The following is a 17447-nucleotide window of genomic DNA, read 5'->3' as shown; positions in this document are numbered from 1 at the left end:
GCATCACAGATTCTGATTGGCTGATACTGTTCTTACCTGTAATTGGTTTTTTTTTCTCCAGAATTAATTTGGTTGTCTGTACATGTAAATTGAGATTTGTACTGAAAGTATTCTATCATTCAGAAATCTTTGATTTCATCAATCCAATTTCGCTAATTTTCAATAAAAGTAATTAAATGTTGTAGTTATCATAGGTTCACAGGGTATTACAGTTTTTGGGAATCATAAAATTATGTTTTAAATAGATGAATGTGTCTCAGCCTCTGGGTGTAAAATTCTTTTAAAAATATTACAATGCTGAAAACTACAATTTAATCTCTCTTATTTATAATCATCAATTTTTAATTGGTCTTGATGTTTAATTCAGCAAATTCATCGACTGTCTTTTGATAAAAAGGATGACAATATGTTTTGAAATGGCATGCTGTGATAAATAGATATTTAAACACATACATTGTCAGTTCTGTTTACAGACTGTGTAATTATTAACACGCATAACAAAATGTAAGTAAGGATTATTTGAAATGAAACAAATCAAGAAAAGATAGAAAAAAGAAAAGAAAAAAATACAATTCATGAATAATTTAACATGCACAAAAACTAAATATTTTTAGGTTCGATGTTAAATATATATATTTTTCAGATTTCAGAAAAAGGTAAAAATCTAAAATATGTAAAAGCATAATTTAGGGTCCAGGTTATATATTCAAGTTTGATAATTAAAAAAATAGGTTAAAACTGGATAATTTTATTCTTTGAGGTGAAGTACGTGTAAGTGATAATTGGAAGAAGGGCGTTTACTTAGAACCATTACAGCACATACATATGTACAGAACAATCTGTTGACAGATCGATGACAGAAGGGGCATTTATTGGAGTATATATACAAATGTCTAGTTATACATAAACCTGTAGGAGTGTTTATTGATTTGGGCGGTATGCGAGGTATGTATTGTAGGTCATTCAATGTTGACATCTATTGTGATAAGGCATTCTCTATCTATCCCAATCTAACACTCATCATAGGATTTCTGATGTATATAATATAATTTTTCTATTGTTGGATACTGAGGATAGTATTATATTGTGCTTAAGCGACACAATCATACAGAATGTTTGTATGATTCTGTACTGCGTCAATGTGACGCAGGATGTTTAGTATTTTTTCATCAACTTTGTCCATCTATCTACCAACCTAAATTTCTTCCTGAAGGATTTGTGTGAGTAAGATGATCTTTTCTATCTAGTCTGTGTGTCTGTCTGGACTATCTTTAAGGGTTTCTGGATTGTGTGGGTCTGTTTCCTTTTAGACATCTTAATTCTTTGTTGCTGCTGGACTGCCCTGTCATGTCTTCAGGCTATTTCCAAGTACATATTCAAGACTTGTCAAAATGGACCTTACTCACTGTGTCTCACAAGTTTAAAACTTGCGACATTTAAGTCAAACCCATTGCCGGAAAAAAAATTCTCCAGGAAAAAAAAGAGAAAAAAATACAGTGTATAGAAATATATGCGTTGCCATGTCAACTAGCTGCCTCAAAATTCAAACACATACACGGTATACAGAAAGTTAGATATGGAAAAGGTTGTTCTGTACAAATTCAATAATTATAACGCGAAACTAAAAACCCAATTGACATTAACACATTCACCACTGAAGACACATGTGAACTCAGTCANAGGTTGGAATAGTTCATTATGAAATTTTAGGGGTGAATGAGTTAAACCACCATGACGTTAATGTCGACTTGTTAGTGTACATGTATATAATATATATGTCCAGAATGTGTTATAAATGCAACAGGATTATATATTGTAACGAATGAAGCTGAGCAGGAAATTGACAGAGTGTGATTATTTTAAACTTAATAAGTTTCTGGGATTACTGCACTGTACACAGAGGATCACCAGTAAATGGTATGCTAGGTGATAATGATTCAGGCCTTTTTCTGGCCAACTGATGTACACATTGTATATGTATACAAAGACTATTTATCTACACCGTACTGTACTTGCTAATTTTTACAGTTTTTGAGACTCTTCAATATTTACTATCATATTTGACTTCTGTAATCAAACAAAATTCCTGTGTATTGTTTGCTCATTTTAGTAAATTTAATTGATAGACAAGCTTAATGGAATTTTTACATTGCTTTTTTTCCAGCTGGGCCATTAGTAAGTACTTTTTAGAAATCAAGTTTGAGCTTTGCTAAAGTCAAACTCAGAATGTTCGTTATTATATTTTTCTGTGTCTGTTGAAATATCGATGATTATTCACAATGTCACTGAAATCTTGGGTTGTAAAAGCATGCTAAATGACCTTATCTAACAGTTGTATGTATAATTGACAAGTAACAAGGCTGTTTTGATGTTACAGAGGTTCTGGGAAGGATGGAGAGCGTCCAGTCGGACAGTAGTGGCTTTGCTGAAGTAGACCACATTGACATGAAGGAAAAGGTACGAATCTCCTCAGTACCATGTAAACAAAATCTGAATTTTTCCGAATAGTTTTGGAGAAAAAGGTCATAAAATGTGAAAGTGAGGCGATATGTCAAATGAATTCTTGTGTACCTGAATATTTTAGGTACTGAGGTATAGTATAGGTAGTGAATAACATATTGTTTTACTTTAAAAGGTTCTGAGGTATAGGTAGTGAATAACATATTGTTTTACTTTGAGACAAGTGCATAATCTTTCAATGTAATATTGTTGGACAGGTTTATTTTATACAACTTAATGTGTTTTGGTGATCACATGGTACTTTAAGGGAGGCATGTATACCTCCAGTATGAATTAAGGTAAATTAAGTAGTATTGTAAGCCAAATTCATCGCAGTGTCAAATTGGTAAATTGTGGTGGAAAAGGCTGAAAATTCACATCCTTCATAAAATGGATATCTACTGCATACTTGCCAACCCTCCCTATGTAGGAGGGAGACTCTCGGTTTTGGACCTTTAAATTTAGTATTTTCTACCAATGAATTTGTGACACTATTCCTCTATTCTAAGATCTAATGATTTCATCTGAAAGAACAACTCAAAATGTGTCATTTAAAGAATTATTTTGTCTGTAAGGGGTATACACACATTTTATTGATGTTTTAATTTTGAGCATGCAGAATCTCCCCCATGGAAATTTCAAAAAGATAAATGATTAATGTTAACACCTATCAGGAATGATGTGATATATCTTATACTTTTGTTGGTATGTTGGTAGGTGTCCAACATGGGCAGTAGTGCGGAGAGTGACCAGACCAATCAGAGCAGTGCTACCGTTCTTCACGACGTTCCAGACAGACCCCATTCGCCTAGTTTCTGGTCAACCAATGCGACCCCTCGTCAGGTGTTCGTTATTCCCAGTCACAAAAAGGCTTTAAGAAAAGATGCATCAATCTCCACAGACGACACCTTTATAAGTCCAGACTCGACGCTGGGATTTGAGAAGAGCCCAACTGTCCTGCAAGACCAGTGCGACTCTGGAAACGAGACTCTGTCCGATAGATCTGTTTTGTTGACCATCGAATTGCCTCGGGAATGGATAAAATCGGGACAGCTGTCAGGTGCGGGTACTGAAAAGGGAGTTATTTCCCTTTCCTATCAAGACAATGGGTCCCAATTATCTCCAAATATGGACACTGTGGGCCCGGACATGAACGGGAGTTATGGATCAATTTATTCTAGTGCTTCCGTTAATCCTTTGGAGTCAACACCTTTTAAAAGACCTGTACGCCCAGAATGGGCCTCTACTCCGAATCAACCTGAAAGACAACATTCTTACTTAGCTCACCAACATAGCATAACAACGAAACATAGATCAAGGTTATCCAAGATCTCGTCTTCTGATGAATCTCTTTATATGCCATACAAACGTGAGTTTGACTCAGATACAGACTGTAAGCGTCATTTTGACTCAGATAGAGAACGTCACTGTCGTTTTGCAGATCTCAACCACAGCGTTAACACATCATTGGATGGTAGTATATCAAGTGGAACAGATGAATCAATCGAATACATCAAACTCAAACAGCTCGTCAACAAACCAGTCACGTTTCAGGTAAGAATTCATCATCAAACGAGTCACAGGTCAGGTCACAGGTCAGGTCACAGGTCAGGTAAACCAATCTTATTTCAGTTAAGATTGGCTTTCAATGAACCAAAATAAAACAATAACCCATAATTAAAAATGATTAGGTTGACAGATCAATGTTGTCGTCTGCTTCAATCATTTGTAATGCGATTGTGGTGGCTCTTGCCCATTTTGTCTAGAGAGGGTTCGCATAAGGGAAATATGATTGGGGAGACTTAAACGTGTGAAGGCAACATGCTGTTTTATTGCCCCAGTCATGTGATCAATACCATCCAATCAGAATTAAGTCGCGTCCTTTGTTGTTTTGAGTCGCGTCCTTTGTTGTTTTAAGTCACATTCTTTGTTGTTTTAAGTCACGTCCTTTGTTAATTTAAGTCACATCCATGTTGTTTTAAGTCAAGTCCTTTGAGTCCTTTGTTGTTTTAAGTCGCATCCTTTGTTTTTTGAAGTCAAGTCCTTTGTTTTTTACAGCAGGAAACAAGGGGTTCTGTACCAGCGACGAAGTACCAGCCAAAACATCCCATCAAAACCTGGCCCTCCATTCAGCAACGGCTGGTAAGTCGCTCCCTAATCAAGATTACATATCCTTCTTAACCTCATTGACCACATAACAGACAGTTTAGCTGGTAGTGCCAGTGTTGTTCAATGATGAAATAGAGTCTATTGCTCATGGTAATATTCTTGGTAGAGAATGTCAAGCCCTTAACATTCACAGGTCTGATGACCGATTTACTACTAAAACATTATATATAAAAGTAGATGAAAAAGACTGTCTGCGAAAATGAAATGGTCCATGATCATAACCATATAAGACTTATATCTGCAATGGGTCTAATGACTTCTCCATATAACCACTTTATTGGCCTACTAGTGTCTCCATGGATCTAAAAGTGTCCCCATGGGTCAACTATTGTCTCCATTGGTCTAATAGTGTCTCCATGGATCTAATAGTGTCTCAATGGGTCCACTAGTGTCTCCATGGATCTAAAAGAGTCCCCATGGGTCAACTATTGTATCCATGGGTCTAATAGTGTCTCCATGGATCTAATAGTGTTTCCATGGGTCCAGTAGTGTCTCCATGGATGTAATAGTGTCTCCATGGATCTAATAGTGTCTCCATGGGTCCACTAGTGTCTCCATTTATCTAATAGTGTCTTTATGGGTCTAATAGTGTCTTTATGGGTCTAATAGTGTCTCCATGGATCTACTAGTGTCTCCATGGATCTAATAGTGTCTATATGGGTCTAATAGTGTCTCCATGGATCTAATAGTGTTTCCATGGGTCCAGTAGTGTCTCCATGGATGTAATAGTGTCCCCATGGATCTAATAGTGTCTCCATGGGTCCACTAGTGTATCCATGGATCTAATAGTGTCTTAATGGGTCTAATAGAGTCTCCATGGGTCCACTAGTGTCTCCATGGATCTAATAGTGTCTTAATGGGTCTAATAGTGTCTCCATGGATCTAATAGTGTCTCTATGGGTCTAATAGTGTCTCCATGGATCTAATAGTGTCTCCATGGATCTAATAGTGTCTTCATGGATCTCCTGGTGTCTCAGTAATTGTGAAATCTAATTGATATATCCTTTGTCCTCGCAGAGTAATTCTACCATTGGAATGTTGTCCACAGAAATGTTTGATTTGTTAAACCTAATCAGAAATCTTGTTCCAGCTTCTACAGGAGGAGACCCAACTTGTCCAGTACGCCCTTCATCGGTACAAGCTGGAGCTTAACATTCTGGAGACAACCTTCCTCGTCAACAAGCAGCTCGCCTGGGATGAGCTGACTCCAGATGAAAAGTAAGACATTGCGGGGTTGGCTTGGATAATATTTTTTCAGGTTAATTGCGTTTTTCAGCAAGTCGTATTAACAAATGGGAAGTGCCAGGTTTAGCATTGCACAGATTTCTTTATAGTGTTAAAAACCCCGGAAACAGTTGGTTTACAGTAAAAGATGTTTATAACAAAGTCCAATGGAAGAAACCAGTTTAAGCATGTTTAATTGAGTAGAAATGTTATATGATGTTGGATGTTTTTTGACGTAGAAATTGAAATATTTGAGCCTGAAATGAAATGTTGTATATTTCTGTGTGAAGGACTGAGCTGGATGAACTACAACACCTGTGGACGGAGGTACGGAAGGAGGTGACAGCGATGGAACAATACCTGGCTAACAGAATGGCTGCTACTCAAGTGGGAAACGACAGGTTCCAACCCCTCCTAGTGCTTGAGGTCGTACACAAGGTAGGGGTCAAGGTTATTATTTGCAACTAGGTGTGGGGTCTAATAGTATTGATCACTAGGGTCAAAGGTCATCGATAACAGAGGATTTGTTAATTGTTACCTCAATAAAAACGAAAAGGTCATATATAAGGACTGAAGGGCTTCCTGGTCAATATGTATGTAACCGATTTGCATTCATACCAGCATGAATAATCATTGAAAAAATGCCGTTCAAGCTTTATATAAACATTCCATATTTTTTGTTTATATTGACCTTAATAAAGACATTCCCTGATATTTTCAATATTGAAGTCTCTGTCGTCAGTGCAAACGAGATTCCTGGAACAGTCTAACGTCATCAAAATGTTTGCTTCTAACGGTTATGTCATGTTATATGAGGCGGGAGGAGAAGCTTGAAAATGATGCTGATCAAATTTAGATCATAGGTCTTTTAACAGTTTCTTCTGGTAATGCTAATAGAGGCACACAGTGAAATGTAAATATAGATGTTTAAACAGTAGATGTGAATAACTGAGAAATATGCAGTCAATGTCATTGATTACGGAGAATGTACATAACCTGCGATCATAGTGAAAATGTTTGAAAGTGTAATTATGTGCCTAACAATTGCAGACATAGTTATCAGGACACAAAAACATCATTTTGAAATATTTCTGTCTGGCTATTATTCATTTATTTCTGCTGTCCAGACAATTTACAAGACTTAACTGTATAAGCCTCCTATAGTAATTTTGAACACAAATGTCACTGCTGTTGTAGATGGTGAATCTCCTCCGGGAACAAATGTATCAGCAGGAAATTTATAAATCCAAGATGGAGCTTGAACTTGACCCGCCGTTCCAGCCAACACAGCAGGTACCATGGTGGCCGGAGGTCTCCCAGATGTTGTGGGACATCAAACAGAAGGTGTCAGAGCCTCCTGCAATGTCGAATGCTTCAAGTCTGGCTTCAGGCAGCATGCAAGATGTAAGTTACCTCCCTTCTCAATGAGTAGGTTCTCCTTTCAATGAATTCCAAGACTCCCTTGTCAATAGGTTGCATTCAATTTGTAGTCAGTTTTGTTTCTTCTCCAAAGGAGTCATGTGATTTGCAGGCTGTGTACATGTCATGTGACAAACATACAAAATGGCCACCTAATGTGAAAAGTATGTCTAGGAAACCAATATGTCAAATAAAACTCCATATAAATCAAGATGAAACAATTTAAAAAAGAAAAGAAAAAAAGAGCAAAATTTTAGTTCTAGTAGATTGTACAGATTTTTGAGTAAATTATACTACCCGGTATGGTGTACTACGAACATGTTTTTGGAAGGAGTGGCTTACAAAATCAACAATTTCCTTATTTCGTTAATAAATCTGACAATATATGAAAGAAAAGTTTTTGCTATACAACTGTAACAGGAGAAAGAGAAATGCAATGGCCAGACTAAGGTTCGAACCTGGGACCCTCCGAAACGCCCTACCAATTCAGCTACGTGATCGCCGACGATCGATTCAGTCTAGTTCTGCTACACAAAATATATATATTTACACACACATTATTTGTGCCTTTATTAATATGTTTTTTGTTTCCATCTTCTAGCTGCGGCAAATAATCCGAGAGGAAGTCCAACAAGAATGCAGAGACAACCAGCTATGGCTTCACCGGGAACTGGAGGTAAGTGGGCTACCTCCGAGGTCATAGATGTAGGTCGGGATGGATCATCACTTGTATATAAATATTTGGGTTTTGTTTCAATGTAGTAGGGCTATACCAACAAAACATGAATTTTATATTAAATGGACTCAAGGTTTTGTTTAGCAGTATAAATGCACCAACAAAATTAAATATTTTGCTAACCACAGGTAATAGCAGCGCTAGAAACTAATTTTGAATTCCACTAGATTATTGGGGTAGTAGTTTCCAGTTTTTACTAGTCTATGTGCAAATTCTACTAATACAATATTATTCAACAAGATAAGCAATAACCAATTTTAACTTGTCAGTCGGACTAGCAGGTTTTAGAACCACTAGTCCATCTGAAGATTTCACTAGTATCAGACTATCAGACTATACTCATTGTATAGCCCGGGACAGATAGCAAACCCAATTATTGATAGAAGAAATTGATTTTTGAGTGTTTGGGTTAGGTAAACTTGTACTGAAATAGTCTACAGCAATTTCAAGATATCGGCTATATTCTAACAAATTGTATTTTTTCAGGCAAAAGAGAAGGAGCTATGTCAGCTGAGGAAAGAAGTGATGTCTCATAACATAAAGGAAGGACAGACAAAAGTGAAGAAATACTACGAGAGTATTGTGTGATTGACGCTATAAATACACAGTCTTGATACTGGTGTGTTGTGTGATTGATGCTATAAATACACAGTCTTGATACTGGTGTGTTGTGTGATTGATGCTATAAATACACAGTCTGGATACTGGTGTGTTGTGTGATTGATGCTATAAATACACAGTCCGGATACTGGTGTGTTGTGTGATTGACGCTATAAATACACAGTCTGGATACTGGTGTGTTGTGTGATTGACGCTATAAATACACATTCTGGATACTGGTGTGCTATTAAACTCTGTACAACATTGTCTTGTGTAGCAGAACCAGACTGGGTCGATTGTCAGCAACCAGGTAGCTCAATTGGCAGAGCATCTGTCTAGAGTTCAGAGGGTCACGGGTTCAAACCCTGGTCTAGCCGTGCATTTTTGGCTCCTACTACATTTAGCACCCGACAAAATATACCCAGGGGAAGGTGGTATAGGGTCTTGTGTGTCTTCAGGGTCAAAGACCTAACTATAGGAGGGAGGAATGTAGCAGAAGTGGACTGGGTCTACTACGGTCTATCATCGACAACCAGGTAGCTCACCTGGTACAGCGTCCAATTAGAGTTCAAACCCTGGTCTGGCCGTGCATTTTCCCACCCCTACTTGTACACAGCAGGACTGTGACAGCTAAATTGTAGGAAATTGTTTCCAAATATTTTTGGGTTGTGCTATTACTGTTGCCAATATTAATTTTCTTATCTTCACTGAAAATATCTTTAAAATTGAAGCAAAATTTTATAAAGTTTGATTAATGTTTTACATGTTTTAAAATTTTACAAAATTGTCTTTTGATTAAGCTATTTCGTAGTTTGGTTATAAGCATTGTAGTATGGTGTTTGTATCCCCGTTTCAAAACAAGTATATATCCCTGACTCCCAGTTCCAGCATATTATTATAACATATATAGCAAATCAATCAATCAATTTAACCTTATTTTTAGTAATAATAACAATGATAATAATAATTTGAGGCTCTTATATACTGCTTATCACAACCTCGTTGGTAGGTCGTCTCAAAGCGGTTCACAAATTATTATCTGTGGTTATAGGGCCTTTGCAACCAGCCAATATCTTTCACAGCTCCCTGCGGAGCATACAGCCGGTGCTGCCATTTCGGCGCTCACAGCTAGCATTCAACAATTCCAGCACTGCCCAACCACATACTCCTTTACAGCTGAGTAGACTGGAACAAGCAGAGTAAAGTATCTTGCTCAAAGATACAACACAGTGCTGTGACTCGAATCTGCAACCCTTCGCTCACGAGCATGGCGTCCTACCACTAGACTACCGTGACTCCTTAAGTGTTACATTTCATGTACAAAATTGATAATACATGTATATTATCACTGTTAAGCAGAATATCATAAGTGATACCCAGCCTGATTAGGCTTTTTTATAAAACACTATTTAATAAAATGTATACAAGTGCAGGAATATTAAGCACTAACATTTAAAGATTTTGTCTGCTTATCATAAGATACTTGGCTTTAGCTGGTAAAAATTAAAGATCACTTTCCTGAAGTACACATAGTTAATAAGATATAACGTATTACATGAATCTGAAGAACAGCACCTTATGTAAAGTAGTATGGTTAAGCTCACAGGAGTTGAAATGACTGCTTTAAGCAAATATATCAGTATTACTTAATACATAACATATATATCCAAATCATCATTATTTGGGATATAAATCTGGAAAATATACAGTAATCCAAAAAAAAAACGTTTAACAAATATAATCAATTATTCATCAATTTTCTTTGTAAAATCTCAACATTTTATACCTTCAACTTAAAGGTTTGAAATATAAAAACAATCGGAGATAAAGGGTCTTTATGTGGGATGAAACTGGAGTACCTGGAGAAAACCAATATAGTCGGGCAGTTGACCCAATACCTTATCATTTCCTATTGAGGAATTGAACCCCAGCTCCCTTAGAGAAAGGCAAGTGCGCCACACGGCCACCCTGAAGGTTAGTTCTTTGAGGGCCAGACAACTTTCATTTTATAGGGGATACATGTACATGTACTATCGGCAATCATAATGTCCCAATTTGAGATTGAAACAATTTACAAGACTTTTTTGGTAAAGATTTAAAACCTGTAGCAACAGATATGATTGAATATGTAACTCAGTTATGAATGTAATTGGTGCTATTTTAATAGAAAAATACTTTTAACCTGTATTTATTCCAGTAAAATCAATGTATATAAGATTCTTGTATAGCCATGCCTCAGTGTCTTTCATTCAAGAGGTTATCAATCATTGTAGAATTTATTTCAATGTTCTAGTCTTTTCATTCTGTTCTATATATTCTACATAGAAAACGAAAGTTGTGGAATAATTTTTACATGATGCATATATGTATGCAGAGCATGTTGTACATATTTTTTTGATAGAGACAATTTTATGAGAACTGATCAATTATTACCTGTACTGGGATTTTTTAACATTTGATCAATTACTTATACACATAGATATTTTTGTAAATATTTTATTTATCTAATGTGCTGTGTATATAGATAGGCATTATATGAAAATAAGGTTTGACTTTGTAAATAAAGTTTTGTAATTTGATCAATAACATGTATATAGAAAATGAAACTAGAACATTGTGAATCAAGAATGTTATTGTGGTTATTTATCTGTTAAGTTTGTTCAATTATATTAAAAATGGTACTACATCAAATTCAATTCTTTTATATTCAATATCTTCTGTGCAATTGTCTTATTATTAATCGTTGGTTATGTTTACCTTCATAAGTTTTCTAATTTATATCAAATTTATTAAAATACAGTTTTCTGTTTTCCAATCTTTGTTGTTCGGTTTAGATGCAATATATTATTTATGCAACATACTGTACTGTTCTCTTTTATTTCACTCCTTTCCTATGACCTAATTTTGTCAATACCTTGTTGTTTAGTTTATTTATCTAGAATTTGAACAAAATTTTCTGTTATTTCTGATGGGGACATGCAAATATATCTAATTATTATTAATCACTATCAAGTCTTTCCTTCTTTAGCTCACTCATCCCTGAGAACACATTTGAACTCTTCCAGTTCAAAGGTTGGAATAGTTCATTATGAAATTTCAGGGGTGAATGAGTTGACTACATTGTTTGATTCTGTTTATAATATTGTACCACATCACTGTGTTCAGAAAAACAACTTAAGGATCCCTGTTCTACTGCATCCTGGTTTTTTCCTATGTACAGTTACCTCCCCTAACTTCCGTTTGAATGTAACAGTAGCACCATTGGGCCAGGGCATTTCTGTTGACCCGGTAGCTCAAACGAATAGAGCGATAGTATATCAATCTCAAGTTCAGTGTTCAAATCCTGGTTTAGACTGGCTGATTTTTGTTTAGCACTTGATTATATTTTGATTATTTCATCTTTCTTTTTTCTCAAAAAAGTCCTAGAAGGTATCTTCTTTTCTTTTCAGAAATGATTATCAAAGCCCTAGTAATGCTGAAAAAATTACCCTTTCCAACACGTAAATACAATGTTTTGCAAGTGGTAAGGGGGTCCTTAAATCAGGTTTTCTACTTAACCCCATTCACCCCTACAGACACTATTCAACTCTTCCAATTCAAAGGTTGGAATAGTTCATTATGAAATTTACTATAGTAAGGGGTGAATGAGTTAATCTCTGCCTGGCAATACTACTTAGTCAAATCTCTGTTTAGAGATACTTTCATGGTTTAGTAATTATATGCTGTTATCAAATAGTCGTATCTTTGCGTGTATCTCTCAAGAAAACACCCCCTACCCGTTTTTTTTGTCAACAAAACTTAAGTTTATAGGATTGATTTCAAATGTTATACGACTATTTTAACATTGAATTCATGAAATCTTACATTGTGTATTGATGCAGAAAAATAGATTCACAAAATAAGAAATGATCTTGCAAGCAAATTAGAAACTAATATTTTTGTATAAAGAGAAATGTAAATTTTGTATCATTTATTTATTTATATACAATATAAATTGTTGATTATATCTCTGTGTTAAATAATTATTGTACATATATATAATGATTTTCCCAATAAGCCAAATTATTTTGTAAAAAGTATTTTAACCAAGACATTCCATTTATATTGAAGTGTATTTGTGTAAGGAGATAAGTTAATGAACCCTCCCAAATGAGTTTGGGGACTTACTGATTTTGCCACATTTTTAATTTTGATTGAAGTTTGAAGTCCCCCAAGTGAGTTTGGGGCTTACTGGTGGTGTTTTTTACCGTATACTAGGATTTTTTTCGCCAGTTTAACTTTCTCCCTTTTTGCCCTTCCAAAGAGAGCGAATTTATCTAAACAGCGAGTATGAGTACACAACATGCAATATATAGTAATTACATGTGAAGGGCGAAATTAACACATTCACCCCTGAAATTTTATAATGAACTATTCTAACCTTTGAATTGGAAAAGTTCAAATGTGTCTTCAGGGATGAATGAGTTAACATTGGGCGAACTTGGATTTTTATCAGCAAAGGGTGAATGGCTGGGCGTAAGATTCCCATTATACACTATCATTTCTTTGCACCACCTTGTTTCTGGTATGGACATCAAACATGGCTACCACAGCCGATACATATATAATCGGGCTGTAACTCTTGTTTCATTTCGTTGATTGTAATGAAAGTGGGTGAAAGAGATGTTGGACCTGATACTTTCCAATTGTGAAAACACAAAGTCAACATCTACGGGTTAAAATGGCAGCTGTAGTCTGGCTTCTGATTGGCCAAATTTAAGATCGTGTCTGCAAGCTGGCTTCGGATTGGTTAAAATTGAGATATTGTCAGACTCAAATCAAATTTGATATGTAGGTCTATTATAAATTATTACAAATTTTTTTTAGTCATTGCAACAAGATGGCCACTGTTGACTGGCTTGTGGTTGGTCTGAAGCTATATTTTGTTTGATTTTGCTCAAATTTGAAATGTAGGTGTATTATGGCATTGAAAACTGTACCGCAAGTTCATTTACCAATTAACAAGATGGCTCCTATAAACAGACTTTTGACAGCTGGTAAAAATATAAAACTGCCGCCCGAGATTTTATTTCAATAAAATTTGGTATGTTGGTTGTCCATTTGTCTTTCGTCTAGTCATTGAACAAGATGGTTGCCAAGGACTTATTTGACAGCTTCTGATTGGTAAAAATTAAGATATTGTTCGAAATTTGGTATGTACATTATTACGGCACTGGAAACAGTGATGCAAATTCCATTAACCTGTTGGACAGATATTTGGTATATAACGTTAGGTGTATTGTGGCACAATGAACTCTACTGTGACTTATTTTTTATATTTGTGCACGATAACATGAGTAATGTGGGGGACTCTGTAATAGCTGCCATTACAATTTAAACTTGTTGTCATGGTTACCATGTCAGACGATCAATGTCACCATTGAAGATTGGTTTAATTGTGACTGATACGGCCTGTAACACATGTATTTATATAACTTACACCCGAACAATGATCTGAAAATTTATTAAAACAATCTGTTTAATAGCAAGTGTCTCTTGTTTTGTATTTATCCCATGTATACTATGATACTGTAAAACATGAAATTTTCGCTGTGTATAAATATTTGTGGTTTTCGTGGTTGCACATGGAACCATGAAAATAAATGCAACGAATTTGATTAATATCCTTGACCGCTGTTTGTTTATATTTGATATCAACAAAAGTTTGAACTACAAAACGATCTAGGTGGCCATATGCCACGACAGAAAGCGCCGACGAATAGTTCATGTTATACAGTATTAATAATTAAATGCGGTTCTAAAATACCGCTTTATAAAAACCTAGGTCGTGGGTTGTTTCAAAGCGGTTCACAAATTATCATCCGTGGTTATTGGGCCTTTGCAACCAGCCAATATCTTTCTCAACTCCCTGAGGAGCATACAGCTGGTGCTGACATTTAGGCGCTCACAGCTAGCATTCAACAAATTCAGCACTGCCCAACCACGTACTCATTTACAGCTGAGTAGACTGGAACAAGGGAAGTAAAGTATTTTGTTCAAGGATACAACACGGTGCCATGACGGGACTCAAACTTGCAGCCCTTCGGTGATGAGCCCGGCATCCTTCGACTAGACTACCGTGCCTACGCTATTTATGTTAGGCGAGAAACATGTAGCTGCCAGTGCTTTTCTTTCCTTTTCTTTCAAAATTAGACATGCATTACTTAAAGGACCAAGGAAAAACTACATATTGAAGTTTCAGAAAGATGTGTCAGGTTCCTGAGAAACAGCAATAACAATCTTTTTAAAAATAAAGTTATGAAACAAGGTACATTGTATTTCAACTTATGCTAATCACTCTTGTCGGCCCAGATGTTAGTGTGAGGGGGGGGTGTCTTAATGTGGGAGGAAACCGGAATACTCGGAGAAAACTCACATAGTTGGGCAGGTGACCCCATACCTTTTCACGTCCAATCAGGGAATCCAACCCTGTCCGCCTTGGTGCAAGGTAAGTGGGGTATCCACTGCGCCACCTCGGTGACCTGACCACCCAACTTGTTTCTTTGATAGTCACAAAATGAAAATGCACAGCTAATGCCTGGGGATCTAATGAGAAACAGATCTGTCAAGTTATTATTAAGAAATAATGACAACAAGAATTATTCAAGGACAGACGATAGTCCCACAGATCAAAGTCAACGGGGGTTTGAACTTATACAAGAGGCCCAGAGGGCATGTATCGCTCACCTGAATATTTAAGCAGTCATAGCAAAATATTCTCATTCAATATTATATTGCACTACAAATATTTCCCTCGAAAACTTTGTCGGCTCCATCTGTTGAAACTACCAGCCAAATATTATTATAAGATTCTATGCTTTTTGGTTCTTCTTCAGAAGTTAATTGACATTTTCCCTGTGACCTTGTAAGTACGTAGGTCAATGTCATTTTCCTTCTCATACTTTGTAAGCTCTATCCCAAAAAGCTACCAGCCAAATCTTATGAATCCATTCCATTTGGTTCTTAAGAACAAATCCTTTAAAATGCTGTTGATGTCTGTCCTTTTAGGTAGGTTGAGGTCATTTTCATTCGCAAACTTTGGTGAGCTCTATCCCAGGAAGCCACCAGCCAAATATTATAATTTTATGCTTTCGATTATTCAGAAGAAGCCCTTTGATGTTTTTGACATATTTGACACCTGTGACCTTGAAAGAAGGTCAAGGACATTTTCATTCTCAAACTTTGTCGGGATCTATCTCAGCAAGCCAACAGCCAAATATAAAGATTCTATACCTTTTAGTTCTTCAGGAGAAGTCGTTTAAAGAGTTTTTACATATTTGACTGCTGTGACCTTGAAAGTAAGTCAAGGTCAATTTCATTCTCAAACTTTATCGGGCCCCATCCAAGGAAGCCACCAGCGAAATATGAAGATTCTATACCTTTTAATTCTTCAGAAGAAGTCGTTTAAAGTGTTCGACATATTTGACCGCTGTGACCTTGAAAGTATATCAAGGTCATTTTCAAGATATGTTGGGCTCCATCCCAGGAAGCCATCAGCCAAATATGAAGATTCTATCCCTTTTAGTTTTTCAGAAGAAGTCGTTTGAAGAGTTTTGACACATTTGACCCCTGTGACCGTGAAAGTAGGTCAAGATATATTCATTCTCAAACTTTGTCCGGCTCTATCTCATGAAGCCAACAGCCAAATATGAAAGTTCTATACCTTTTCGTTCTTCAGAAGAAGTCGTTTAAAGTGTTTGACATAATTGACAGCTGTGACCTTGAAAGTACGTCAAGGTCATTTTCATTCTCAAACTTTGTCCGGCTCCATCCCAGGAAGCCAAATATGAAGATTCTATACCATTTAGTTCTTCAGAAGAAGTCGTTTAAAGTTTTTGACATATTTGACCCCTGTGACCTTGAAAGTAGGTCAAGGTCATTTTCATTCTCAAACTTTGTAAGGCTCCTACCAGCGAAGCTATCACCCAAATATCATGACTCTAGGCCTGTCCATTCTTCAGAAAAAGTCGTTAAAAGGAAAGTTGACAGACGACGGACAGACGACGTACGCCGCGCCATGGCATAAGCTCACTAGCCCTTTCGGGCAGGTGAGCTAATAAAAACCATCAGACTGACGTTTTCCAAAATATATTGTTCTGTTTTATTGTTGTTCTCATGCAAAAAATCAATTATTAATATACAATCATGTATTTCAATATTTTATGTAATACATGTACAGAAAATATAATGCATTTTACAAAAAAGTTTTCAATTTGATGACCGACTTGTTTGTATTCTGGACAAAAGGCAACAAATGACGCATTTACTCATAAACAGTATGTGACGATGTCACAAATAATAATTAGAGTTATTACCATACTCATTATACAATATGTATATATAGGGTTTTATTACAATTAAGGGTTATATAACTACCTTATGCAACAAAGATGTGCATATGTTTTGTGTCAGAGTTATCTTCATTAATTATATAATATGTTTTCTTACTCATATATTAAAACTTTTGTAACAGGAGAACTCTAGACAGAGGCTCTACCAATTCAGCTACCTGGTCGCCGCGATCGACTCAGTCCAGTGACACTACATTCCTTCTTCCTTTTTCTAAATCTTCGCCACCGAAGACATCTATATACTACCTGGGAATCAATACAAGGGGGAAAATCTGCCAGCTGATAGTTTTTCCCCTAAACAACAAACCCAAATGGAGAAAAAAACAGCCAGCAAATTGTTTCACCCTCCCTAAACATCAATACCAAAAATTGAAAAAGAGTGGAAAAATCAGCTAGTTGTTGTTTTCTAG

General features: G+C 36.1%; 1 protein-coding gene across 2 annotated transcripts in view; it reads left to right on the top strand.

Moving 5' to 3' along the window:
* LOC110449347 overlaps positions 1 to 9724 on the top strand; it is a 65495-nt gene extending 55771 nt beyond the window's left edge. Inside the window, exons 10-18 of one of the 2 annotated variants that reach the window (XM_021496150.1) lie at positions 2378 to 2457; positions 3217 to 4053; positions 4558 to 4641; positions 5759 to 5886; positions 6183 to 6330; positions 7090 to 7296; positions 7913 to 7987; positions 8534 to 8666; positions 8711 to 9724. In XM_021496150.1, the coding sequence (XP_021351825.1) occupies positions 2378 to 2457; positions 3217 to 4053; positions 4558 to 4641; positions 5759 to 5886; positions 6183 to 6330; positions 7090 to 7296; positions 7913 to 7987; positions 8534 to 8635 (1661 nt within the window). In that variant the 3' untranslated portion in view covers positions 8636 to 8666; positions 8711 to 9724. Of the gene's footprint in view, positions 1 to 2377; positions 2458 to 3216; positions 4054 to 4557; positions 4642 to 5758; positions 5887 to 6182; positions 6331 to 7089; positions 7297 to 7912; positions 7988 to 8533 lie in introns of both variants that reach the window. The other variant, XM_021496149.1, reaches the window with a different exon arrangement.
* The last annotated feature ends 7723 nt before the right edge of the window (positions 9725 to 17447 follow it).

The sequence above is a fragment of the Mizuhopecten yessoensis genome, unplaced genomic scaffold (genome assembly GCF_002113885.1).
Source record: "Mizuhopecten yessoensis strain PY_sf001 unplaced genomic scaffold, ASM211388v2 scaffold4583, whole genome shotgun sequence".
In the NCBI taxonomy this organism is placed as follows: domain Eukaryota; kingdom Metazoa; phylum Mollusca; class Bivalvia; order Pectinida; family Pectinidae; genus Mizuhopecten; species Mizuhopecten yessoensis.
Note: the sequence above shows the minus strand (reverse complement) of the source record. Positions and strands in the feature narration are given on the sequence as shown.